We start from the raw sequence: 27,274 nt of genomic DNA, 5'->3' as shown, positions 1-27,274 counted from the left end.
ATTACTTTTGTGGATTTTTCCTAAGGATAAATTCCTAGAAGAGGAATTGTAAAAGTAAAGAATTTTGAGGCATATTTCCAATTTCTTTAGAGAGGAACTGTGTTCCTGCCAGCCTATCTCACTGGCCCAGGGCCAACATGGTGTATTACCATTTAATCAAACATCTTTGCCAATTGAATTAACAGAGAAATCCTACCCCAGTGTTGTTTTAATTTGAATTTCTCAGATAACTAGAGAGGTAGAACTTTAAAAAATTTGCTATTACTATTTATTTTTTGTAAACTGCCTATGTCCTTCGTTCATCTTTTTGCTATTAATTTCTAAGAGTTCATTATTAATTAAGCATACTAACCATGCATCACATATTTTGCTAACATTTTCCCCAATGTTTCACGTGTCTTTGTTTTCAATGGTGTGATCTAGCATTCCTTGCCCTTTCTCTTATACTTAGAAAGGATTTCCCACACCAGGATTACACTATCCTTTCCAAACCACGAGGCAATGGGTCCAACATGCACGTTCCTTCGAGCCAGTTGTTGTGTAGGAGATGCAGAATGAGCTCCCCGTCTCATAGACAGAACACTACACAGAACACAGTCGTTCCTTTCGACACGGCATACCAATGGCTTGAGTTGGTTTTCAGGCACCAGCAAACTTGGCTATGAAATATTCCCCACAGAATATTTCATAGTGATTCTCTTTTGTTTCTTCAGTGAAAGGTAGTTCACACAATTCTTCTAAGCACTTTTAACCTGTATTATCTCATTTCATGCTCCCAAGAAGCATGCCAGGACAACTGCTATTATTATCTTAATTCTACAGGTGAGGAATCTGAGGCCAGGAAAGGTTAAGTAACTTGCGTGAGTTCAGGCAGCCTGGAAGTGCCAGAGGCGGGATCCAGACGCAGGGTGTCTAACTCCAGAGTGTATTTCTAATACTACGCCTCTACAGCCTTCTGCGTAAATGTCACCTAGCTCTGTGTAAATGTCACCTCTGTGGGAAAACTCGAGCCCAGGCAGACAGAGGGAAAACCACCACACCTGTCTTGCTCCCTCCTCCTGTGGTCCAGAGGTAGGACCTCTAGAGTGAGCATGACGGTAAAGACGGGTCGAACAGAGGAACCTAAGTGAATTCTGTATCAAAATATGCTCACAGATGCTGCTCGCAGAGAGAAGCAGATCATTAGCCTCATTCCCATGCCGATGGGACAGTCTTAACATCTAAGGTGACAGCTACACATCACATGATGCTTCCTGGGGTCTGCGCTGTGCCCAGGTCACCACATGGATTATCCGCCTGCTTGGTAACGGTCTAATGGAGGGGATTACATTACCTCATTTTACACAGGAAAAAACTAAGGCCCAAGAAGTCAAGGTCCCATAACTGGTAAACAGTAGAGCTGGTACAGTGAGGCTGAGGCTGAAACTGAAACTTCTGATGGAAAGCTGAGAGAACTTTTTTTTTTCCCAGAGACAGGGTCTGGCTATGGTACCCAGGCTGGCTTTGAACTCCTGGACTGAAGGGATTCTTCCGCCTCAGTCTCCCCACTAGCTGGGATTACAGGTACATACTACGGCACCTGGCCTGAAAGAGTAACCTTTTTTGAGGGCAGAATATTGGGCCATGTGGTTAACTTCTCTGAGCCTCAGTTTCTCCACAGTCCAGAGCTTTGCTGGCATGTCTGATTGTGGCATGTCTGATTTACTTCTTAAATAAGAAGTAAACAGTAGGTGTTCCTTTTTTTTTTTTTTTAATTAGGAGACAGTGGCCCCTGGTCAAGAGCTACCTAAATGTCTTATATAGGTTAATTCAAAAGACAATTTATAGGGGCAGCCCAGACCCTTCCCTCAAGTTCAGGCGTGGGAAACCAGCCTGGATAGACCCTCGAGTCCTGCTCGGGGTCTGGGAAGTGCTTGCCTGCAGATGTGCTGGTGGCAATGCCTCCCTGCTAAGGAGGGGTAAAGATCAGACAGAGAGAGAGAGAGAGAGAGAGAGAGAGAGGGAGGGAGAACCACTTAGGAGCTCAGATACAACAAAATTCATTCTGTTATGCTGCTCTCGGGATAAGATCCTAAATCTAAGAGTGGGGGTCAATGTTTAAAAGGAGAGAACACTCCAGTTTTGCCACTTTCTTTCCAATGTTTTAATGCACATAAAACAGTAACTCTGGGAAAAATCACACCTCTTCTCTGAAGCTCCTTGCCTCATCTGTAAAATGGAGCAGATGATATCTCATGTGTCTGAGACAGAGGCTCTGGCTGCCTTCCCCACCCTCTCAGCTGCCAGCAGTGTGGCTGTGCCCCCTTCCTCCCCATTGTTCCCAAGGAGCTTTCCTCTCCTAAACCAGGCTGCTTACCAATTCATGCCCTGGGCTAGATCTTGGACTAACCAGGCTCCCAGGTCCCTTCCAACTCAATGACTCAACGGTTTTACTTCTCACTGAAAAGGGCTGATTTAGACTTGGAAGAAAGAAAAAGCCAAAGGATGGACATATCTTCTGCCTTAGAAGACCAAGTCACAACTCTATACGTGTAAGGAAAAGAGCACCATAGTGCAGGTGTCAGTTTTCCCAGCACAGCAAAGCACCATCTCATTGACTTTACCTTGAGCAGCATCTGGTATTTTATAAGTCTCCGGCTTGGTCCTCTAAGATACTTAAAAAGAGGGAGATTGTGATCCAGTTGGCGTTGGCATACCTTTAAAAGCCAAACAGAAACAACATAAAGCAAAACAAAGAACACAAACACACACAGAACAAAAGTGGCGGCATTTAGATACAAGAGGCTTTTCATGGACAAGAGGGGTGGCAGTGCGGAGCAGTTCTAGAATGCTCTTGAGGTGTTCGGTCCCCCAGAAGCAGTGTGTGAAATGAGAGAAAGAGGAAAGGGGATGGCTTGGCTAATATTTTTATAGGTAACTAGAGAAGCAGGACCATTTATTCCTTTTAGAAAGCAAGTCCATCAGAAGACAGTGGGGCATTTAAGACCTTCTGAAAAGGAGGCAGCCCGTTTTCAAGGTGGAGGGGAGCAGGGTCAAGGTCGTTTTATGCCTGGAGGGTACAGACGACTTAGAGATACCTTTCCAGAGAGCCCTGAAGTGTGATATTTCTTTTACTTAGTTTCATTTTTAAAACCCATCCTTGAAGAGGATGATGGTTTTCTCACCAGGCTACAGCTGTTCCTCACGGGCCTGTACCATAGAGACCAAGGGCAGCATCGAAATTTCTAATGTGTAATTTCAAACTATGGGAGACTTTTAATAAACATAAGTCCCAATGCCAAATTCCCTCTACCTAGTTCATACTTTTGATTTCTTTAAAAATGTGATGCACATAAACATTTTCTAGAGAGAACAAATTGTGGGAGATTTTATAATCTCAACATTACCCCAAAGTAGGCGCAGTCTTGACACTCTTGCCAGATTGCCCTAGCTCGGGGCAGATTCTTATGGTATTTAAAATATATTTGAAGATCTTCTTTCTAGGTGGAAAAATGTAGAACAAATTAATGAGGTAGCATTTTTCAGTAAGTGGACAGGATATTCATTCATTCAACAATCCTGAGTATTCCAATGCTGTGTAGGGAATAGGGGATGCATGAAAAATAGCCTTCTGTTGGGGTGGTGTGTGATGAGGAGGTAAACAGAGGGCTATAAACAACTCTAAATACAAAATACAGATATGAACGGAGCTTTGACAACATCTGCAAGGGCTGCAGGTAAATACATAAGTAAACTCATGAACAGGAATTGCTTCTTATCTTTATCCTTCTTCTTCTGCTTTTTGTCTGGAACAACATCTCCCCAGAACAGTTCTGTGGTAGGTGATAAAACTGGCAGAAAAAATGCTGGGGGCTGACGGCTCTTCCCTTCTCTTTCCCCACCCTCTCCTTATCACAGCCATTGCGATGCCAGTCCCACTAAGAAACAACTGAAAGATGGAAACACCCTAGAAGGGAAATGTGGCAGTGTGGATAACAAACCCACATCTAAGCCATTTGGGCAATACTCAAAGTGGCACACTCTGCCTGACGTTACCTTTAACCTACCACACAAGACTCTGAGATAGGAAGAGTTATGCAACTCTTTAAGAGCTAGAGATCAAGAAGGATTCAAAGTGCTGTTCATTCTACATTCTCGTTGTGTCAAAGACCTTGAGAAGTGGGCACACATCTGCCAATGTCCCAGATACAAAGGACACCCCAGGCCTCTGGAGTCAGCTTGCCAGCTTCACTCACTTCTTCCGAGGAGCCAGGGCCACAGCGGCTGCGCTGACAGCAGAGCCCATGTGCTCTGGTGGAGAAGCCTGTGTGGCCACCTCCTTGCAGATTTCTGTGCCCTTATCTTCCTGCTCAGGACAATTATTCATTTCTTTTATGTTAATATAGGTTATTTTTTCCCTTGTAACTTCAATGATGTCTATTCTACTTTCAAATACGCTGCTGTAGTGAATGACTTCCATTTCTGTAGCTCTTCTCTCCTGATAGATCGTAAGTGGTCATTTCAGCATAGGAACTACAGCAACTCTGTCCTTTGCTATTTCCTCCAGGAAAAAAAAATTACAAACACACACACACACACACACACGCATGCACACACACACATGAAGAAAGAAGGCCCTTGAGAAATGTTGTTCAGACTAGTTAAGGAACTAGAATAATAATTCAGAGCTTAACAATAATATAGTATTGACCTAAATTGCTCTTTTAAAGGCTAACAGTCCAAAATTCCTTGGAGAAAGGATATACACTAACCAGCAACATATAAAAATGCCCAATTCCCCTCATCTTCCTTATAGAATAAATCAAGAGGCTATAAAACTGCTACCAAAAATTAATATTCACACGAGAAGACATGACTGCTTATGGATTAAGATTGTGGGCTATAGCGGTGGATGGTCCAGGTGTAGCTCTTGGCTTTGTCAATTAAAAACTATATGGCCTAAGGTAAGTTGCTTACCCTTTCTAGACTTCAGTCTCCTCATCTGTTAAGTGATCTCCTAGTAGTAGTCAACTCCTATGATTTTTGTGAGATTAAATAATGTATAGAAACCTCTCGACAAATGCCTGATATATACAGAGTACTCAAAAAAGAGTAGCTATTGTCAAAGCTCTTTTTATTTTGTAGAAACTTTCTGTATGCATTATTTTATTTGTTTCCCATGACAACTTCACCTATTGGTTCCATTAAGCCTGTTGTAAGGAGGAGGAAAGTGAGATTCCAAGGGTTTAAGTTATTTACTTGAGGTCATGCAGAGAACAAGTGGCTCAATTGAGATGAGAAGTCCCATTTCCTGAGTCCCATCCCAGTGCTCTTTCCATTTTACGATGTGAGATCTCAGAGTAATTGGAACCCAAAGTAAACTACAGACAAATATTCTACATAGAGCATGGTCTCTGGGGAAGAACTTTACTGGAAGATACAGGCTATAGAGTCTCATTAAAACCCTTCTCCAGGCTGAGTGCAGTGGCTCATGCCTGTAATCCCAGCGCTTTGGGAGCCCAGGGAGGGAGGATCACTTGAGCACAGGAGTTTGAGGCTGCAATGAGCTATGATTGGGCCACTGTACTCCAGCCTGGGCAACAGAGTGAGACCGTGTCAAAACAAAACAAAAAAAAACTTGGCCAGAAGAATATTTCAAAATTTATTTCCAAGATTAGTGGAATTCTGCAAAGATCATTGAGAATAACCTGTGGCCTTCGGGCCACAAGTGGCCTTCTTGATCCTTGAGTGTGGCCTTTTGACTGAATACAGATTTTACAGAACAAATCCTTTTAATAAAGGGATTTGTTCTGTGAAGTTTGGATTTGCTCAAGGGGCCACATATGGCCTTGAGGCCGCAGGCTCCCCACCCCATTGTGGTTTTTAATTACTCTATTTGTCTCAGAGAATAACTTTATGTTTGGTAAAAATTTACTGCTTGTATTTTGTCTCTAACCTCATAAATCATACAGGATTAGATCAGTGTTTATACAGTCTGGATTAATGATTTCTAAGATTCCTCCCAATGTGTGTGGGGGAAGGGCCTATAAAATCTTTGTAAATCTTGAGGAGAAGATTTTCAAGAAAAGATGTTTAGTCAGCAATTCTCTGACCATCTCCTCATATTTGAACAGTTTTTATTTGATAATATCCATTTTCCCTACAGGAAATTGGCCCTTTTCTCATTCAACAATTTAAATAATTGTTGCAATAATGACACATGCAACCATAAGATAGTTCTAAACTCTGAAACTAGATTTCACATTAGTGGTTTGATGAGTGCAAAAATGCAAAACAGTACAAAGCACTAATAACGTTATAATAAAAGGGAACAAATCAGATTGAGTACAAAATAGTTTTTTGGTTTTTTTTGTTGTTGTTGTTTTGTTTTGTTTTTTTTGAGAGAGTCTCACTCTGTTGCCTGGGCTAGAGTGCCGTGGCGTCAGCCTAGATCACAGCAACCTCAAACTCCTGGGCTCAAGCGATCCTACTGCCTCAGCCTCCCGAGTAGCTGGGACTACAGGCATGCGCCACCATGTCCGGCTAATTTTTTCTATATATATTTTTAGTTGTCTAGCTAATTTCTTTCTATTTTTTTTTTTTTTAGTAGAGACGGGGTCTCGCTCTTGCTCAGGCTGATCTCCAACTCCTGAGCTCAAACAATCTGCCCACCTCGGCCTCCCAGAGTGCTAGGCCCGGCCCAAAATAGTTTTTAATGTATCTTGAATCTCCAGCACTTGATGAAAAGCCTAGGAGAGGTGTGATGGAAAGCCACATGGGCCACGAAGGGCTCTGAGTGTTGAAGACTCTCTTTATTATGTCAAATACCTTGAGACCTGGGGGTTTTGTTTGTTTGCTTTCAATTATAAGTATTGCTCTTAGGCTTAGCCATCATGTGCGTTGTTTAAAAATGTTTGAGTTGTTTGATTTGTTGTCTTAGGCTCAGAAAAAGAAAAATAAGAAAGAGAATGAGAGGGGCTAGTTGAGATAAAAGAGAAGACATAGGAAGGATTTAAAAAGTAGAGGGGACCGGGATCATCTGCACGGCCATCCTAGAAAGCACTTGAGGAATGATGTTGGGTAGAATGTTTCTCTGTGCCAGCTACCACTGGCCCAAACAGTTTATTTATTGCCCAAAACAGGGGTGGAGAAACAGGGCCAGAGGGAAGAAGTCTGGGTGGTGGGGGAGGGGAGGTGGTTAGAGGTATGGTGTTGTAGGCAAGAAGTTCAAGAAATTCATAAAGTTCAAAAAATTCATAAGCCTAAGAGAGGCCATAGATTTGAAATTTTCTAACCATCCTCTATATTATAAAAGATAAAATCGAAGAAAATATATTTTCTGAGATTTTCAGTTTAACATCAATACTTCTCTTTTTGAGAGCATTAATACAACATTAGTATGAGACTTTAAACCCACTTTATGAGTCTTGTCCTAAAACAGCTCAGTCATTCAGAAGAGGATCATCTGCTTTGGGGACTCTGGGTGGCCAGCCTTCCACGTCATGGGCCTTTGCAGGATGCCAGGCTTGCAGTTGCTCCCACAAATCAGTGTAAGCTCAAACGGGACTCATTCTCACCCTAGATGATGTGAGGTCAAGTTGGCAGGGCAACTCCTGTTTTTCATTCAAAAGGCAGATATTATAAGATCTACTGTCTTAGCACATTTCAAATATACAGTACAGTATTATTAACTATAGTCACCATGCTGTGCATTGTATCTCCAGAACCTATTTATCTTATAACTGCAAGTTTGTACTCTTTGATCAACATCTCCCCATTTCTCCTAGCCCCTAGTCCCTGGCAACCACCCTTCTACTCTCTGCTTCTATGAGTTCAACTTTTTTAGTTTACACATCACACACACACACACACACATACACACACACACAGAGTAATGAATGTGTTAATTAATTTGATTGTGGTAATCATTTCATAATGTATACGTATATCAAATCATCATGTTATACACTTCGAATATATACAATTTGTATTTGTTAATTATACTTCAATAAAGCTGAGGGAGGGAAGAAGATACAAGTTTTTAGATCACTGGTGTTTCCATTTGCCCTTGCCACTTACACAGAAAATTAAGGGCTGAGTTTAATCACATGGTTATTTTGAGTTATTGGGAGCATAGACTCACTCTCTTGAGAAAGCAATGTGCCAGAAGCTCAGGGTTTTCAGCACACTTTTCCAAATCTTTTAGAAAACTCCTGGGGAAATAAAAGTACACAGGTAATAATGTTTTGATTTTTACATGTATAGGGTTAAAAATTTTTTTTTCAGTAAAATCACATAAGGTTTTAAGAGATGCCTAGAAAAATGTTGTTCTCTAGGCTTTATTGCTCTTATCTTCTACACACTAATTTGAAAGAAAAAGGTGTATTCTCAGGCATTACTATGATTACCCTGAAACCGCTGTCAGCTGTTCTAGTAATTTTGAGCACTACCCACAGCCACACAGGACACACTGATGCACCCCACCACACGGTAATATGTATCATGAACTGCTACTGCTGCTGCTATGACTAATGTCACTGACAGCTTACTGTAAGCCAGGCTAAGCGCCTCACAACTAATATCTCATTTAATCCTCAACCAAACCCTCCAAGATAGGGTTTCATAAATATGAAACCTGAGACATAAAAAAAGCTGAATAACTTCTCTAGGGAAAGCAGCAGAAAGTGGTTTCCATTTCAGTTTTCTGTCTGGACAAGGGATGGGGTTAGGAAACAACTGTGGTTCAATTCTCCAAACACTCTTTGCGCCTTCATGAATTAGGTGTCATCTTGGAGTCATCACCATAAGTAAAGTGAGTCAACAAGTTACCATCTCCACATGTGTAAAATGAAAGTGTTGGAAGATGATTTCCAAAGTCCCTTCCCCTACAGTTCTCTAGAACTCAACATTCAAGCAGTCCTGTGTTAAAAGTACAACTTGTTTTACCAGTTAGCATTTTCTAACACCCTAGTTCCCAGCATCATCCTATGATAATGCTACGTGGACATGTGTCTTGATCATTGCAGCATTCCCAATGCTGAACACAGTGCCTGGCACAGAACAGGTGCTCAATAGATGCTGACACATGAATAAATAAACAAGCAAAGGAGCATTCAACATGCATATCTGACACCAAGTGCATGTCTCTGATGTCCTTTCCCCTCTTCCTCAGGGAGACTGTGGAGCTTCTCCCATCCTTCTTACCCCATCCCACCCCAACCCAATCCACTGACTTCAAACTACTTGCTTAAGCCTGCAAACATTTAAGGACTTTCATTTCCTAATTCCATCTGTCTGAGTTCCACCCTTCTCTTATTTCCCATTTTTCCTGATAATGTGAATTATTATATACCTGTTGTGAAATTCATAAATTTCTCTAATATTCCCAAAGAGAAAGTCTTTGTTATTCTGAAGAACATCTGGAATTAGATGCTTCAGCCAAATAAAATCCATTGGAGTGATATATCCCTGCAGAGGTAGAAACAAGGTAGGTTTTATAGATAAGAATATATAAGAGATCATCTGAATTAGCTACTCCAGAAACCAAAACTTCAGCGAAATCATTGGGGAATATGGCACACATGTTTCCTGAAAGCTATTTTGTCAAATATTTTCTTTTGATATCATTTTCCTCATATGTCCATCTTTAGGAGATGGCTTAATGGAAATGATAATAAAATGTCATTTTATGGGAAGAACAAATGTATTTTTTAAATGTTTATTAGTTATACAAGTCCAATGTGAAAGAAAGGAAAAAAACTTACCCATGATTTTATTACCTGATGCTATGACTATTATGTTTTATTGTATTTCTTTCATGACTTTAAAAAAACTCATTGTACATGGTTATAATCACAATACATAATATAATTTTGATTGCTTTTTCATGTATGTTTCAGATTAAGCTTATAAATTCTACATATATATTATTTTAAAGTTAATCTTATATCAGGAGCATTTTTCAATGTTGCTACATACTATCTAAAATAATTATCTTTTAACAGCTGAATAATGTTTATTTAGCATATATACCATACTCTATTAAATGTTCCCTTTTTATTGGGCATATTGGTTGCTTTTGATATTTTATTATAAAATGCTATAATAAATAATTTTATACATATGCTTTTTTTGGAAAATTATTCCTTTAGGAAAAGAAGGAAAACATGTATATTCACTCTTAAGAAAAAGGCTCCTTTAAAAAATGAGAAATATATAATCTTCCTTTATTAAAGTATAAAAAACTCTTACATTATAATATTCTTTGTTGGCAAGTATATGGTGAACCTAGTTGGGCATTGCTGGAATCAGTCTGAATTGGCATAATTCTTTGGAAGCTATTTGGCTACACAGATAAGAGCCATAAGAGTGTTCTTATTCCTATTGGAGAGACACTTGTGATGTTAGAAGATCTGAAACTCTGATGGGAATTCTAGAGAAATATGGCAACTATTTTGAGTCTCTTTGTGTCACAAAACTTCTCCAGTTTGAATCTATGCTTGAGACCCACTCCCCACATCTACTTACATCAATTATGCTTTTCATTTCTTTTATGTAAATCTCTTCGGTCTCAAGCAAGTCACGTATAATGCTCCTGAATCACAGCAGCAGGTGAGAGGTTGAAAGAGAGAAAGAGACAGAGGGAGGGAAGAGTGCTCTTTTAGAATTCTTTTAAAATAATGCTCATCAATACAGTTCCCCTTAGTGGCTCAGCTACTTAGGTTCTGGTCAGTTCATTCTGTTCTATTGAACACAAGGCCAGCATCTCACAAAAGCACACTCTGGTCACACTGGTATCAAGAAGAAACAACAAGGTTAGAGGGCTCAAAATCCATTAGCATAACCAGTGAATGACCTGTCCTCTGGGTGGGCCATATAGTGTGGGGGGGCCAAGAGGGCTGACATTCGGTTGAAAATACCAGGTTTGGATCCTTGGTCAAGGAAGGTCTGCCTGACCCCTATCTACGTTGTACATGTGGTTTCCCATATTTTCTCTCCAGTTTTCTGCTGTTGCATTGCTCACATCAAGATGTTTGACTCACAGGGATGTATTTTGCTGTACGTGGGGTTAGATATGTACCAGATTCTTCCTCTGGCATTGGATGTTTCACTGTGATTTTCTAGGCCAAAAGATATGAACTTTGTCCACTTCCCTCAAGGATGGCTGGTGGAGGATGTGGTGGGCAGAATTCTAAGATGGTCCCCAAGATTCCTGGCCCCTGGTATATATGCACCTCTTCCATGTTAGACAATCAAACACCAATTTATGTGCTGCTATGAAGGGATTTTGCTGTTCAGTTGACATTAAAATAGGTGATCCAGTTGGGCCTGTCCTAATCACATGAACTTAGATCTGGATCCAGAGGTCAGAGAGATTTGAAACACAAGGATTCAACACAAGGAGATTCCCTTTTGCTGACTTTTGAGATGGAGGGGGCCATGTGGCAAGGAATGTGGGCAGCCTCTAGGAATGGAAAGTGGCCCCCCACTGACAGGCAGTGAGGAAGCAGGGAACTCAGTTCTAGTAAGGAACTGACTCCTTCTACAACCACATGAACTTAGAAGAGGATCCAGAGCTCCACATGAGAATACGGCCAGCCAACATCTTGGTTTTAGATTTATGAGACTTTGAGCAGAAAACCTAGTTCTGTTGGTCCTGCTGTGCCGGGGCTCCTGTCGCAAGGACACTGTTAGCTAATCTATTAAATCTTTAGTTTCTATACAGCAATAGAAAACCAACAGAAAGAGTGAGGCCAGTCCCCATATCTATCCCAGGCAGATTGTTTTCTTTCTCTCCTTAGCCTATATGGCCATATTTATGCTTTCTTTTAGAGCTCCAAGTAGGTAAGTGTTTCTACAAGTGTTCATGTGTAGAATATACACATATATGGTTTCTTGTGAACTGGTGGTGGATTATCTATTAAATGAAAGCCTCTCTCAGAAAAGCATTTCTTTCTTCTCACAAAAACGGATATGGCAAGGGACAAAAAAATCCAACAGAAAAAAAAGAGGCGGGGGGGAAGGATACAAAATAGGAAATTCACACAAATATACAAGTGACTTATGAAAAAAAATACACACATTCAAGAAAGGCATGTTGAAAAGGAGTAACACTTTTTATCGACTAGAATGGCCAAATTTCAAACCTCCAAGAAAGACTGATCAATGAGGATGAGGAAACACCCTCCAGACAATATTGGTAGAAGTGTCAATTTGTGCAAGCTCTTTGGAAGGTAATTTGGAACTATCTCATCAAAATTTAAAACGCATGCTCCTTGACTCAGTAATTTCACTTCTGGGAATGTTCATTGTTTGTAATTGGAACAATAGACCAACATCTGTAAAAACAATCAGATATAAGCTGGAAATTACTTAAGTGCTCATCAAAAAATCATGGCACAGACATATAATGAAATGTCATGCAGTTGTTAAAAAGAATGAGGCTGATAGAAACATGCTGATATGACAGAGCCCAGGTCTTTTAAGTGGAAAAAAAAAAGCAATGTATAGAACAGTAGGCAAACTATGACTATTTGTATACAAACAAGTGTGTATGTATAAATCTATGTAAAATTGTACATGCTTAGAAAATGTATGCAAACAAACTTAAGACATTGTTAACAGTGATTGCTTTTGGAGAGTGATACTGAAGGCTAAAATATGGAGAAGTAGAATTCCTATATTTTACTCCACACCTTTGACAATGTTTTATTTTTTTAAAAAATGAAACATTTACTGCTTTTATAATTTAAAAAATGGTTTACATGACATTTTAAAATGTTACTGTAGGTAATAACATATAAACTCCATTTGAGAGATATAAATAAATCATACAATTTACATATTTTATAGCTTAACAATTACTTAAGATGACCATTTTTGTATAAATGCTTATTATAAGACAAAACTGATAAAGACTGACAAAGGAGATACATTGATAGAGGAACAATTTCTAGGAGTGTAGAGACTACCAAAAAGTTACTTTAAGATCCTATTTAGCTAAGAGTCACTGAGAAAGAGGTTCTCGTGCTTTTTATAAATCATCCTACAACGACGACAGTTGCTATGTCGGAAGGAAATACAAGCCTCTACAATATATTTCTATGAGCCTTGACATCAAGCAGGACTACAGGAACAGTTTGGCATTCACAGAAAACCCGAGTACAATTGGCCTCTTATGCCCTCATGAAGCATTCGTCTTAAGCAACTTGGCAAACCAGCTTAAGAATGTATTGACCGGAGGCAGGCGGATTGTTTGAGCTCGGGAGTTTGAGACCAGCCTGAGCAAGAGCGAGACCCCGTCTCTACTAAAAATAGAAAGAAATTAATCGGACAACTAAAAATATATAGAAAAAAATTAGCCGGGCATGGTGGCGTGTGCCCGTAGTCCCAGCTACTCGGAAGGCTGAGGCAGAAGGATCACTTGAGCCCAGGAGTTTGAGGTTGCTGTGAGCTAGGCTGACGCCATGGCACTCTAGCCCGGGCAAAAGAGCGAGACTCTGTCTCAAAAAAAAAAAAAAAAAGGAATGTATTAACGATTAAATGAAGTCAGAAGGCAGAAATAACTAGAATGTGGGCAGAAATAAATCTTATTATTCAACAATTATGTAGGAACTTAAGACACTCTTTGGAACTTTTAGGAATCTGACACAGGAAAATATTCACAACTCAGAAGGAAAAAAAATCCCTTATCAGGTCATATCCCAGCTTATGGTTTGGAAAATACCCTAGAGATCTCATCCAACTGCTTCATTTTACCTGCTGGAATGTAACACATAAAACTCCAATGATAGGAATTCCTCTGAACACTGGCTGCCCACATCTCAGTTCAGATTAACATGTAAATTAAAAATAGCTCTTACACCTAAGCCATTGTTCTTTCTTTCCTCTCCTGTATTCCCTACAAATAACTTTATAAAATAGGAGAGAATTTATGACTCTTATGCCTGCCTTAGTATTCCAAAGCATGTTCATAAAAGAGAGACTCTTAAGGATTTATCATCTAAAATCATCAAGTATTTATAACACAGATGAACACCAGAAAACATTGGGAGTACTCAGGTAATTTAAAAACCTTTAAGCACCTACAGCAATTTATGTCCTAATGGATATCTACAAAGAGATGGAGAACTGTAATTAGGATACGAATGGAGTTTATGATGCTAGAGCAGCCTGCACTAATGTACTGTGCACTAGTGTACATCCTGGTCCTTTGCTTCATATTTCATAATAGACCCCACCCCCTTCAGTCTTAAGGGGGAAATGGAGGCATAATATGATTGATTGATCGACTGATTGATTTTTGAGACAGAGTCTCACTCTGCTGCCCAGGCCAGAGTGCAGTGGCATGATCATAGCTCACTGAAGCTTCAAACTCCTGGACACAAGTGATTCTCCTGCCTTAGCCTCCCAAAGTGCTCAGACTACAGGCATGAGCCACTGCACCCGCCCCACTTCAAGGAATGTTTCTTCTCTGAAGCCATAATTCACCGTAGCATGAAACAGAGCTTTGGCTATCTGGTTCCATTCTATATGATACCTTACACTTGTTTCAGATGATGCCATAACCAAGGGGCAAGAATGGAAAGAAAGTCTTTAAAAAATGAATGTAACCCTGTTTGGTAAGCAAGATTGTTAAAGTAGATACATGTTAGGATTTCCTGATAAGTGTCCGTGCTCCCTAATCTGCCCCCTCCTTTAAACTGTTGCCACTACCCCCACCAGCCCCCTTTCTCAGCTCTCTCATATAGGAAGAGTATTCTTTGAGGAACCAGCCTGTCAGAAGTCTGTTTTTGCTCTTATTGTCAACACAGTTTGCCATCAAGAGTTTTCATTTACTTCTGCTATCCTATCACATCACATTTTCAGAAAGTATTACAGATTCTCACTTTTTAAAAACCTGAACTCAGTCTCTTGCCTCCTGCTGTTGACTCTCCCACATCTTGTCTTCCTCCCAGACCTTCAGTCATGCTTGGACCCACGTTGCCACGGGCCTATATGGTCTTTGCTCGGATGCCTCCCAGACACCTCAATCACATCAAGTTGAAGCAGAGTTCGTTAGATGGAAATAGCATGTGTGTCGGTGGAACTACCATTTTTTTTAGGGTCCCTAAAACACAGTTGTTTCAAATCATCCCCTAATTTCAATCTGTCACCAAGACTCCTCATTTCTTCCCTTGGTGCCTCCTGGGTGGACTGCTGACGCTCTGCTTCTGGCGCCACCACCACAGAGCAAGCTCTCAGTTCCTCTCACCTTGAACACTTCGCTGCATTCCTAGCAGCTCACCCTTGCCTCTGGGATCTCTCTTCCACCAATCTATTTTGCAGACCACCAGGCTATGCCCTTTCCAAAGCTCCATTTCCATCATGTCATCCTTCTGCTTCTTCAAGAACATGCCCACAAATGCCAAAGTTCCCTCCTGGAGTTTGAGACTTTCCATTCATGTGAAAAGAATCTTTTTAAGGAGCTTGCTGAAAAGGTAAATTTACACATTCAGAATCCGTAATCTTCACAAGCACCCGAGACGATTCTAAGGCAGATGGTGTCCTATTCAACTAAGTGGCACTGATCTGACCCACTCCTTTTAGGTACACTCCCCCACCCTTTAGTTGGGACAGTGTCATCACTCTTTTCCACTTCCTCTCAAATTCTAATCATCCTTAAGAACTCTAACAGCTTCAGATGAAATCGGTACCACAATCTTGTCCTTGTTTCCCACACCAAACCCACGACATTTATTTACCAGACACTTACTGACTTCCTGCTATGATCCAGGCTCCATGATAGGCACTTGGGATAGAGAAATGTACCATAATCCCAACCTTAGCAATTTCCTAGTCTAGTGGAAGAGATAAGAAAATCAATGACTCCAGTGAATGTGCTAAGGTAACGGGGTAGTGAGGGAAGTCAGGTGTAGAAAAGCAGCACCTAAGTAAGCCAGGGGTTGGAGGGGACACGGCCAATTCTGAGCTGGGTGAACTTTAAGCAGAGTTTTTTAAAAAAATTAAAAATAAAGGTTTTTTTTTAAAGAAGTTTTTTTAAAAAAAAAAGTAAAGGGAAAAAGGAGGAGGATGTGTATCCCAGGGTGAGAGGAATAGCAGGGTGGAGGAAGGAGCAGAGGCGAGAGGATAAGCTGTACTGCGCAACGATAATTGTTTGGTGGGGCTAGCCCAACCTTTAGAAGGTTCACAACAAGCTAGAGGCAGATATAACCTTAAAAACAATCCAGTTTATCCCTTCATTTTGCAGATGAAAAAAAAAACAAAACAAAAGAACCAGAGGCCCAGAGCAGTGAAGTAACTTGCCAAGGCCTGCGACTTTGGCAAAGCAAGTATCCTTCCAGCGGCGTTGCCTGTTTGCTCTTGGTCTATGTTTGGGGTGCATCTGAAGAACTGTTTGCTGATTACTAAATAAACACAAATTAAAATCAAACTAGTATGGTGTCATAGAAACTCTGGGTTTCAGGAAACTGGGGTTCCAATTCTATTTCTACTTCTAGCATACAGGGTAAGTCTCTTCCTTTCTCGGGGTCTCAGTTTCTTTGCATGTCCAGGGGCTGGGTTAGATCATCTAGGCTTTCCCTCCTGGCTCTCATAGATCATTCTATAAATGTTATCATTTCTAATAAAATGTATGATGTAATCTTTGGTCTAATGGCCTTTGTTTTTCATTTCTCATAAGAAATGAAACAAAGGTAACAAGATTCTCTATTTATTTGCAACCCCGATTGCAATGAGTAATGACTAACTGATGTGCTGAGTAGGGACAGCGAGGAGAAGGGGCATGGACCTGGGCTGGAGGGTCCCGGAGAAGTGAGGTCTGCCCTGCCCTCTGTGATAGGTGCGGGGCTTGGCCGGGAAGAAGGAAATCCCAGCAGGGGCCGGAGTCAGAGCCAGACATGAGGCCTTGCAGGATCAGGCTGCCGGAGCAGGGTTTGGATGGGGACATGGGAGGCAGGGGGTGCCCTCTGAGGAGTCAGTTGTCACACCAGGCTACGAGTGTGCCATCCAGTGGGGAACCTGCAGCGTTGGGGCCACATGTGGCCTTGTGGATCCTTGAGTGTGGCCTTTTGACTGAATCCAGTTTAGATTTGGTTGAGGGGCTGCACTGGGGGATCCGGAGGGCCACAGGTGTCTCCAGCGCTGCAGGTTCCCCACCCCTTGGATTGGGCCGTGGCAAGTGGGCAGGTAATTGTCCAGGAACATGTTTCGTTAAACATGGAATAAGGTCCTGAGGGCTCAGACTTAGGGAAACATGTCTCAGTTTTACCTCCTTGTTGTGTTTTGATTAGGTGTTCCCAGTTACACCATAGATTCCCAGAATTATAAATTGTAACAACATGAGGCACTGCAGACCCATGCAACGATCAGGTTGAAACCAGTATTTTATTTAAGCATTAATAAAAGATCTGATGAAAACGAACACTTCCCTGGTTTCTAGGAAACTGAGAGTTTTACTTAGTTGCTAATCTGCCTTCTGTTCCTTCCTCTCTCCTTTTTTATCAGTTCCTATATTTTGTCTTAATTGGTTTTGGTTTCACTATCCTGATGTGTTTAGAACAAACTACCTCGATTCTTTTTGGAGAATATGGGACATAAATTATTAATAAAGTTTATCTGCGTGGATGCTTTTTAATATCATATAACAAATAGTAACAAAATAATTTCATGCATATAGTACTTTTTAAAAGAGGGATTGATTATAAACATAATCCCATTAATCCTAATTCAAGTTAACAATCCTTACATTTGTATAGCATTTTGGGGATTATCAAGTTTTAAAAATTTGTGGTAAAATACACATAATGTAAAATTTACCATTTAAGCCATTTTTTAAGTGTACAATTCAGTGGTATTAAGTATATTCACAGTGCTGTGCAACCATCACCGCTACTCCTTTCTGGACTTTTTCATCATTCCAAATTGAAGCTCTGTACCCATTAAATATGACCTCCCCATTCTTCACCTCCCCTCAACTCCTGGCAACCTCTATTGTACTTTTTGTCTCTCTGAATTTTCCTATTCCACTCCTACAAGTGGAATCATATGATATTTATTCTTTAGTGTCCAGTTGATTTCACATAGCATAATGTTTTCAAGGTTCATCCATACTGTAGCATGTATCAGAATTTGGGTCCTTTGTAAGTCTATAGGTCTTCCATTTTATGTATATACCACATTTTGTTTATCTATTCATCTGTCAGTGGATACTTGGGTTGTTTCTACCTTTTCACTATTGTGAATAATGCTGCTATGAGAATTGATGTGCAAGTATCTGTTTGAGTTCCTGCTTTCAATTTTGGATACATAACTAGAAGTGGAATTGCCAGATCATAAGGTAATTCTAGTTTTAGAATTCTGAGGAACTGCCATACTGCCTTCCACAGCAGTCGCACCATTTTATATTGCCACCAACAGTGCAAAAGTGTTCCATCTCTCTACATTCTCATCAACACCTATTACTTTTCTTCTTTAAAAAAACATTATAGCTAACCTAATTGGTGTGAGATAAGGTTGATGCTTTTAAAAAATGTGTCTATTATGTTACTTGATCCATTAATTCCCTACAAAGAGCTCCTTCAGGGCAGATATCCTGTCTTATTCATCCTTGGTCCCAGTGCGGATAAATTCTCAATAAATGTTAATTGAATGGATGATTGATAGATTTATGGAATAGACACCAATTCTGTGAGCCAGAATAGGTATAATTGTTATTCTCCTTTCCCTGGGGAGGAAATTGGGACTCAGAGCATTAAGTGAGTAGGCTGAGGTCAAACTGCTGGCTAGGCACTGCCAGCAAAAGGTCAGTCAAGCCCAGGCCTTCTAGCTCTAAGCCTAGTGACAGGGGAGTGAATGTGCCAAGCATGAATGTCAATCCGCTGAAACGATACCCACTTTCCTGATTCTGCAGCCCAGTTTCATTAAAGACAGGGCCTGTACAGTAAGAATACAGGTAAGCAAGTTAGAGAAAAAGGGCTAGCTAAGACCACCATCCATTTAAGCCTAGGATTGAAGGAATTTGGCTCAAATCTTCGAACTGTGGTGCATAGATGCATCTGCAACCAAATATAACAAGGCACTGTGAGAGAGAATTCCGGTACACCAAGGAGATTCCAGGAATACTGCTGATAGGAAAGCCATTATTACTTCAATTTGCACAAAAGGGTAGTACTGGTAATAATCCCAACAGCAGCATTCCAAGTAATGCAATAATCTTCAGTAAAGAAAAGAAACTGTGAAACAGTTACAGTTGGCCCTCCATAGCCACAGGTTCCACATCCACAGATTCAACCAACCACAGATTGAAAATATTAAAAAATAAAAATAACAGTACAACAATAAAAAATAATGTAAATGTTAAAAGCAATACTATTTACACAGCATTTACATTGTATTAGGTGTTGTAAGTAATCTAGAGATGATTTAAAGTATAAGGAAGGGTCTGTATAGGTTATATGCAAATACTGCACCATTTCACATAAGGAACTTGAGCTCCCATGGATTTTGGTATCTACAGGGGATCCTGGAACCAATCCTCCATGGATACCAAGGGATGACTGTATTAAGTTTCTACGTCATGAAAACAAAAGGAAATTACCCCGAATATAAAACATGTTTATGAAATAATCAAAGAGCCAAAAATGTTGAGAAGAAACATGCTGCTTTCTTTGCCCTTTTTGTAGACCCGTTTGCATCTTTATTGACTGGCAGATATTCTATTATTCTAATAGATCTCTTTTCCCACAAGAGGGTTTACTTGTTTATCTAATATGATACAAATAACTGTCTCCTTAGACCTAAATCTGTAGGGTCAATTAGGTATTAATATTGGACTTTACAACTTTAGACCATCAGAGCAACCAAGACCAATTCATGAAATGTATATGGTTTCAGATCACATGACTGTATCGAGGACTTTAGAACTGGCTTTTTAGAAGTACTATTGAAAGAAAAATTTCAGTATAGCAAACCGTTTCTAAGTTTTAACTAATGGTCTACTTGTGTTAAATAATACTCAACATGAATCCCAGGCAGACTTTTAACTGTCTTTTGGAATTGGGTTGAGTGGGATTTGAAGCATGTATGCTCTGTAAAGCAGGCAATGAGCACATAGTAATTATTAACTATTAAGAAAAGGAAAATAGAAAATTACATTTTAGTTGTCCCTTAAATATCAGCACAACCAAACTTAAGTGCAAAATTCGCAACACAAATGATTGCCTCTGGGCCAGGTGTGGAGCCCCCATATCACAGCCAAAAACTATTTTCTGAACTTCTCCAGGAGCTGTAACTTTCTTCCTTTCTTCTGCACCACCCCATTGCAGGACCCAAATCATTTTGTTCAATTTAGATAGCTGTGTAAGGCTGAGTGCCAATTGTCTTTTAAAATATAAGTGTTAATCAGACAGCATTCAAGATGGTCCCTACAAAAACATCACTCCTTCACTCAATTGGGATGTGCCCTCCCGAGTAGGGGAGAAAGAGCTGAGTAAGAGGCAGCCCCTTGGAATCTGCACAGAATCCCGTATGCCCCTGGGAGTGCGCAGTGTGTGTCTGACCTGCCAGTGGGGAAGGGACAGGAAATGCTGCGAGACGCACTGCCAGGTCAGTGACAGTGACCATTGTCACAGGGGCTGTCTGAGCATGCGCAGCATGGAGGGAAAGCTGTGCGCAGGCTATCCACAGCACAGCTCTACTGGACCAAGGAGGGTCTCAGCAAGGAGGCGTGTCCCTCCAACATTGTCCTTGTCCCTGAGGGCCCCCACTGAGTGTTAGATGGCACATAAGAGATGTCATTATATGTTGACAGGAAGGAGATGATGAGGTACAGGAGGCCCCTGCCCCAGGCAGGGGAGAAGAGAATGCAACAAATTGGGTTCTTAGAATGGCCTGCGGGGCAGCGCCTCCTGCGCTGTCAGTTCCCCTCATCTCCCAGTTTTGGGTGTACCTAGTGTGGTTTCATCAAGCTGCTGAGGTCCTGGAATCGAGGGAGGGTGCTGAATGGTGCCAGACCACAGGCAGCGGCATGAGCTGCAGGAAAGAGCCAGAGCCTCCAGTGTGGCTTTCAGGCCTTGGTGGCAACCAAGAAGCACATGTGGCCGTTGTACTACGGACGGGGCTTCTCAGACAGAAAGTTTGAACAATTGATGGCGTGGAAGCCTGTGCAGAAATTCAGTTCAACCAGCAGTTAACAGACATTCACTCCGCGCAGGCGTGGGAGGGGCGGTCTTTAGGGAATGCAAGAAGAGCAGGGCGTGGGCTTTAGTTAGTCCACTTTAAACATGTTAAGCTGAAGCTTGATGTGACAACTAAGTGAAGACGTTTAAGTTTGGAGCTCGGAATCGGGCTGGAAATATAAATCAGGATTAAAGACAGTGGGTGCGATCCCCAAAGAGCACCTGTGGAGAGAAAAGAAGACCAGGAAGGACACGTGGGGGAGGGGCTGGCAGCAGTGGAGGGAGGGCAGATGGAGGAGAGGGTAGGGGGGCGTTATTTTAAAGGCGGTGCTGTATCAGCAGAAATGAAATTCCCCCCAAAATTCCCAGAGATGTGAAATGCCTCAGATCCCTTTAGGGCGATGGTGCTGGCTGTCTCTACTGGTGGGCATGAGGCAGCCGACCACCCATGAGCCCATTAGGATGGCCCGGACTCTGTGCTCACACTACCCAGTCATCGCGATTGTGCTCAGTCCTCACTTGCCCTTGCAGGCAGGCATTGCTGCGGGGACAGAGAAGCTGGATAACTTGCCAGAGATCCCGTGTAGGAAGCCAGGTCAGCATCCAACCAGCGTCTCTCTGACAGCCCAGGCCTTGCACGAGCACCGGCCTGCTCCAGAACACATGTCTGTGGTGCGTCTGAATTCACAGGGCGGGGTCTGCACGAGGCCTGTGAGGAAACCTCCTGGTCTGACAGAATCCAGAAAGAGCAAATTAAGCTGAACAGCCAAGCCTGACACTATGCTGATGACATGCCCCAGTCACGTTAGGCATTAAGCCAGTCAGTTATCAAAGCTCCTTCTCCTTTCATGATTTCAGTAACACTGGCCTCTTCCTTGGGTCCCTGTTGCTCCCACTATCTTCTAGGATCTCTTGCACTCAGGGTTTAGTTTTCCTCCCCACAACTGATGATGCTGCCCTACTGCCCTGCTCTCTGGTCCTCCCTCCTAAGTCTGCTACTCCCTCTGCTCTTTCTCTGCCTTATCTGACCCGTCTAAATCCAACATGCAGATTCCAACTCCTCTCATTTTTCAAGTTTCAAGCTTACCATCTTACAGTTTTCTTTTCCCAATACTTTCCATAGCTCTCCAGGGCTCTGCAAAGCACATTCTTGATGGTGGAGTTCAAAGTCATTTATAAATCTGATCACAGGGCTCTCTGCTTACAGGCAGCTACCATGGACAATGAAAGCATGACGACATGGTCCTCTTTCTTTATGCTGGCCAAGTCAGCATCATCACTATTACCTCAGATTATATCCATCTCGTCTCAAAATCTTCATGCACTCCCTTCCAATGAAAGTAACTGAGTACTATACCATCGAATCTATCATTCTTTCCCCTCTCTCTGGAGTGGGACAGGGAGCCAGCTTGCTCTAGGAAATCTTCCCAGATGAGCAAAGAGCCCTCCCTTCTCTGTCCTCTTCCCTATGTGATGTGGGCATGTGTGGGCCCCAGGATGGGCATTCTGGGCCACCTTGACCTTCCCCATCTCTCATCCACACCCTCTCCTCTCTTACCACCAAAAGCCCCACATCCTCTTACCAATCTTGGGACATACTATCTGATGTGTCTATCCGTTACTATCTGATGTGTCTATGATGGGAATATGTGATTTTTATATCTGTGTATCAATGTTTTGGCCAATTTGCATTTCTTGTGGGTACAGTTTTATGTGCTTGTGCATGGGCGACACACATAGGCCTAGTTCCAAATGATCTGAAAGGAACATAATCGCAATAGAATATTTGAATATAAATCCAGCATACGCATGTGATGGCTGGGGAGAATGTACGTGGGATTTCAGTCAGGATTTTATTAGAGAAGGTATGTGATTAGCACTGTCATTGTCAGTGACTCCCTTATAAATCACCTTATACAACTATTTTTTGTCTGTGGTCTGATGTACACATAGAGCCATAATCTCTGAGGTGATAACAGCAGGTGCTGAGTAACACTCTCTGTACATAATATATGCAAAGAACTGCATAATTGAATAGATGCTAAAGGGCTTAAAGAAAACAAATACAGGCCCAGCCTGGTGGCTCACACCTGTAATCCTAGCACTTCGGGAGCTCCAGGTGGGAGTAATGTTTGAGATCATGAGTTTGAGACCAGCCTGAGCAACATAGTGAAACCCCCATCTCTAAAAAAGTAGAAAAATTAGCTGGGTGCCCTGCACCTGCAGTCCCAGCTATTCAGGATGCTGATGCAGGAGGATGGTTTGAGGCCAGGAGTTTGAAGTTGCAGCGAGCTATGATGACACCACTGCATTCTATGCCCCGCAACAGTGCAAGACCCTGTCTCAAAAGAAAAAAAAAGGATCTCAAAAAAAAAAAAAAAAGAGCAATTACGAAACTTCCTAAAAACACAGTTGGAATTAACAAGCACAATGTTGTTCTTACAGTTTCAAACTCTCATTAGACGATCTACTTTTAACTCATTACCTGTCTTATTCCTTTCACAATAAACCCAAAGCTTTTATTGTACTGGAGTATTTGGGTTAATCTTTTGTTTTTCTGTCATGTTCTGAAATACATACAATAACAAAATCACTCAAAATATCACCGCTGTTAAATGGTGATGTTTTGTGCCTTAAGAAGAGATCCACAACAACATTTGGGGACCAAGAAATCAAATAAATAAAGGATTTATTTATGATCTCTTTCCTTCAATAGAAGTTTACATTCTCTTGATAGTGTCTGGTTACCTGCATTAAGAATTTTGCAGGAGGAAAACAGCTCAAAGAGGACATTCATGTGGATTCCGGCTTACATTCGGTCATCCGAGTAAAATGATCTCAATTGACTGAAGAGGTGCAGGGAAGCACTTCCTGGAGTTCTCACGTAGGGACTAGAGCATATTCGGGCGGGGCCCATCACCTTCACCGACGCTCCCGGACGGTGGCGGGTGGGGCCGGGCTTTGGCAGTGACGCTAAGAGGGACGGGAACGCGCCGTGGGGGGCGCCCGGGGCTGCCGCCCCGCCCGAGCCCGGGATTGGGCCCGCACCGGTTCCGCCCGCCCCGGCCCGCTCTGCGCGGGGGAAGCGAGCTGCGTCCTGTGCTGGTTGCCCGGTGTTCGCCCGGGAGTTAAAGCCGGCAAGTTTCGTTCTTTAGACCAACGAGTCTCCCTCCGATGCGGGAAGGAAAGCTGACCTCCAATTTGGACGTTTAAAAAGCTGAGCTCGGACTGGGTGAGTTTTGCTTTACGTTCCCTTTGAAATTAAGCTGGGCTTGCAGGTAAAATCGCTGGGGAAGCTGGACCGGGACGAGGACTCTCCCCTTTGCTCGCGTATTTTGGAAACGGACTGCGGTAGTGCAGCCTTAGTTTGCCGCTGGCCGTCGGTTTCCTTCCTTTGTTGTTTGGGCCCCCAGAAGCTCAGGGCGTAAGTGGTGGGAGTGACAAGAAACCTTTGAACAAAACTTGCCTAAGAGTTCGGCTTATAACTCGTGCTCGAAAAGGAAAACTAAGAGAACTGCTACTCAGTCAAAACTTACTTTTCCCGTACAGGAGTAACTGTCTTGTGTACTGAAGTCATTAGTCCAACATATTCCACCTCTTGATGAAAAGGGTATTGAAGCCAGCTTTTTTCGTATGGAATTAATATCTGTGATCAGTTGTACGATAAAAACACTGCTCTGCAGCCGACAGCATCTTAATGGGGGGGTCGAGACCCCTCTGTGGGTGGAAGTGTTGTCTTTCCTTCCGAATCACTACATGGGGAAAATCCGAGCACGCTTGGCGGGATAAGTCTCGAGTCCCTGGACAGTTTGTTCTTTGTGCCGCGGACGGCAGACGGGCCCTCGGTCCTCCGGGAGGGCTGTGGGCGCGGGGCTGCGGGCTGCCCGGCCTCCGCCCCGCCCCCGCCCGCCGCGCGTCCTGGGCCGGGCTGCTCGCGCTCCAGCGCCAAGGAGCCTCGGAGTCTCTCTGCGCGCCCCGGACCGGGCCACGTCTCCGGAGGGCCGCGGAGGGAAGAGTCGCGAAGGGTGAAGACGCACTCCGTCTCGGTTGGCTCCAGGACTCAGGTTGGAACGCGAGCTGGGCCCGGGGCCCGCCGCTCTAGCCGGGACTGCGCGCGGCCCAGCGTCGGGAAGCTGGGGAGGCCCTTCCCGCCGCTCGAAAGCGCGGAGGGCGCGTTCCCTTCCCGGAGCGCCTTTGTTTCCGCCGGTCGCCAGCGCGGGCGCCTGTGACCCCCGGGCCGAGCCGCCGCCTAGGTGGGGCAGGTAGGCTGGGGGGCCGGGAGCTCCAGTTGGGGACAACTTCCCTGGGCCGCGCGGGTTCCCCCTCCCTGGGGTGGTCCGGCTCCGCGATGCCGAGACCGACCCGAGCACGGTAGCCACAAGGCGAACGCTGCGCCCACGGCTTCGGTTTCCGGCGGGGACCCCAACTTTGAGGCCACCTCCAGGTTGGAGGGCTGAATTCGGGTAGAATGCCTGCCTCTGGCTGGAAAGGAGGAAATGAGTTACTGGCTGGGGAAATGGAGACAGGGAAGTGGGCAGGCAGGGGAAACTGGGAGATGACAATCTCTTATCTCTAGCTAGCGGGGATGTCTTAGCTACTCTCACCTTTGACTCTGCCGAATTTTATTTTGCATCCTGATGTGACAGTTAATTGCTTGCTCAGATACCATGCAGGTAAAAGTAACAACTTTTAATTTGACTCTGGCTGCACACTGTATTTTTCTTTCCCAGTATTCGTTTTCATAGGTTAAGTTGAAGGGACATCAATGTAACCACACAGTGGCTGGTGGTGGCTTGTAGCTCATATTTAGGGTAATTCTCTGATGAAAGCACATCCATCAGAATTGGACTTGTTCCTTTGTGCCCTTATTTTGGGAAACCTTGCGTGGTCCCTGTGGAGGAAGGGAGAGGGATGTGAGGAGCTGAAGTTGACCCAGAAAAAGATGATTGGAAGTAATTGTTTTAAATAGTGTCACCGAAAAGATCCCACCCTGAACTTTCCGAGAGGATGATTAGTGGTTAGCAGCTGAGGTTTCAACTTTCTCACAAGAAACTTAAGGTATATTCTGCGTCGTCACAAGGGGGAAAGCGAAACCTACTTTTTGGAGCAAACTCTTTGGTCTTAAAGCAAGATAACTTTAATACCCGAAATGTTTCCATTATATACTTTTGCTCCTTCTCAGGCTCTCTCTTTCCTCCTCCCCCACACACTCTGAGAGCATTTATCAGCTCCCTCTCAGAGGCTGACTCAGCCTGACACACCCCAGCCCTCCAGTGCTCACTGTGACACCTTAAAATTGAATGAGTGTTATGACCGGGAAGCTCAAGCTGGAGCCCAGAGAAGCTGTTCCCAAGAAAGTGAGAGATGAGGACAAGTAGGAGATAGAGATGCTTACAATTGCTTTGCCTACAAAGAAAACTCAGAAGGTGGGAGAGAATTTTCAAAATAAATTGCAGGCCCTATCAAGTAAAAACTGTTACATTATATTTCATTAAAATGGAGATCAAATTTCCCTTTTTATAAAGGACATTCAAATGGTGAGATTGTAGGAAAAGGAAATAATTTTCTAATTCTCAAATATAGAACAACTTGAATAATAACTCCTGGGTTTTGAAATGGGTCATCTTTTAAAATGGGTCACTTTGGCTAGAATCATTGCACTGGGTGACTTTCAAATTATAAAGGGTCAAGTTCTTTCTGAGGTCCAATTGCACTGGAATCTACATTTCAGAACACAGGATGTGGTAGAAAGAAACTGGGAGACATTCAGAAAGAAATGATCTCTTCTCAATGTAATGAAGTATACCCTATTGGGGGGAATTTTATATATGCTCAATCGAATGGATCTAAGCTTTGCATTTTATGGTACATTATGCTTTTTTTGAAATATCTCCATAGCCATTATTTTATTCCATTGTTAGAATAATCTTCTGAGGAGATGAATTCATTGTATCTGTGTTCCAGAAACTGAGGCACAGCAAATTATTACAAAAGCTCTGCCATTTGACATTGAATCTCTGCCAGCAAAGATGTAGCCAGCATAGCGTAAATCCAGAATTACTTTTCTTACAGTATGCAATGTCTATTATGTATTAGCTTATATATATATATAAGCTATA

At 42.5% G+C, this 27,274-nt stretch overlaps 2 protein-coding genes across 3 annotated transcripts in view; one reads left to right on the top strand and one right to left on the bottom strand.

The window, feature by feature from the left end:
• Positions 1–27,274, bottom strand: part of MCF2L2 (MCF.2 cell line derived transforming sequence-like 2) — a 207,854-nt gene that overhangs the window by 27,137 nt on the left and 153,443 nt on the right. The window contains exons 16-20 of the mRNA XM_012640066.1: positions 10,507–10,573; positions 9,332–9,447; positions 8,123–8,192; positions 3,387–3,479; positions 2,604–2,696 (exon numbers count right to left, since the gene is read on the bottom strand). Of these exons, the coding sequence (XP_012495520.1) occupies positions 2,604–2,696; positions 3,387–3,479; positions 8,123–8,192; positions 9,332–9,447; positions 10,507–10,573 (439 nt within the window). The remainder of the gene's footprint in view (positions 1–2,603; positions 2,697–3,386; positions 3,480–8,122; positions 8,193–9,331; positions 9,448–10,506; positions 10,574–27,274) is intronic.
• The window catches only part of B3GNT5 (UDP-GlcNAc:betaGal beta-1,3-N-acetylglucosaminyltransferase 5), a 17,676-nt gene continuing 14,626 nt past the window's right edge, over positions 24,225–27,274 (top strand). Inside the window, exon 1 of one of the 2 annotated variants that reach the window (XM_012640273.1) lies at positions 24,225–24,433. The gene's annotated coding sequence lies outside the window, so the exon portion shown is untranslated. The remainder of the gene's footprint in view (positions 24,434–27,274) is intronic. The other variant, XM_012640266.1, reaches the window with a different exon arrangement.

This window comes from Propithecus coquereli, unplaced genomic scaffold, assembly GCF_000956105.1.
Source record: "Propithecus coquereli isolate 6110/MARCELLA unplaced genomic scaffold, Pcoq_1.0 Scaffold10, whole genome shotgun sequence".
Lineage (NCBI taxonomy): Eukaryota > Metazoa > Chordata > Mammalia > Primates > Indriidae > Propithecus > Propithecus coquereli.
The sequence above is the reverse complement of the archived record's forward strand: the minus strand, read 5'-3'. Positions and strand labels throughout refer to the sequence as shown.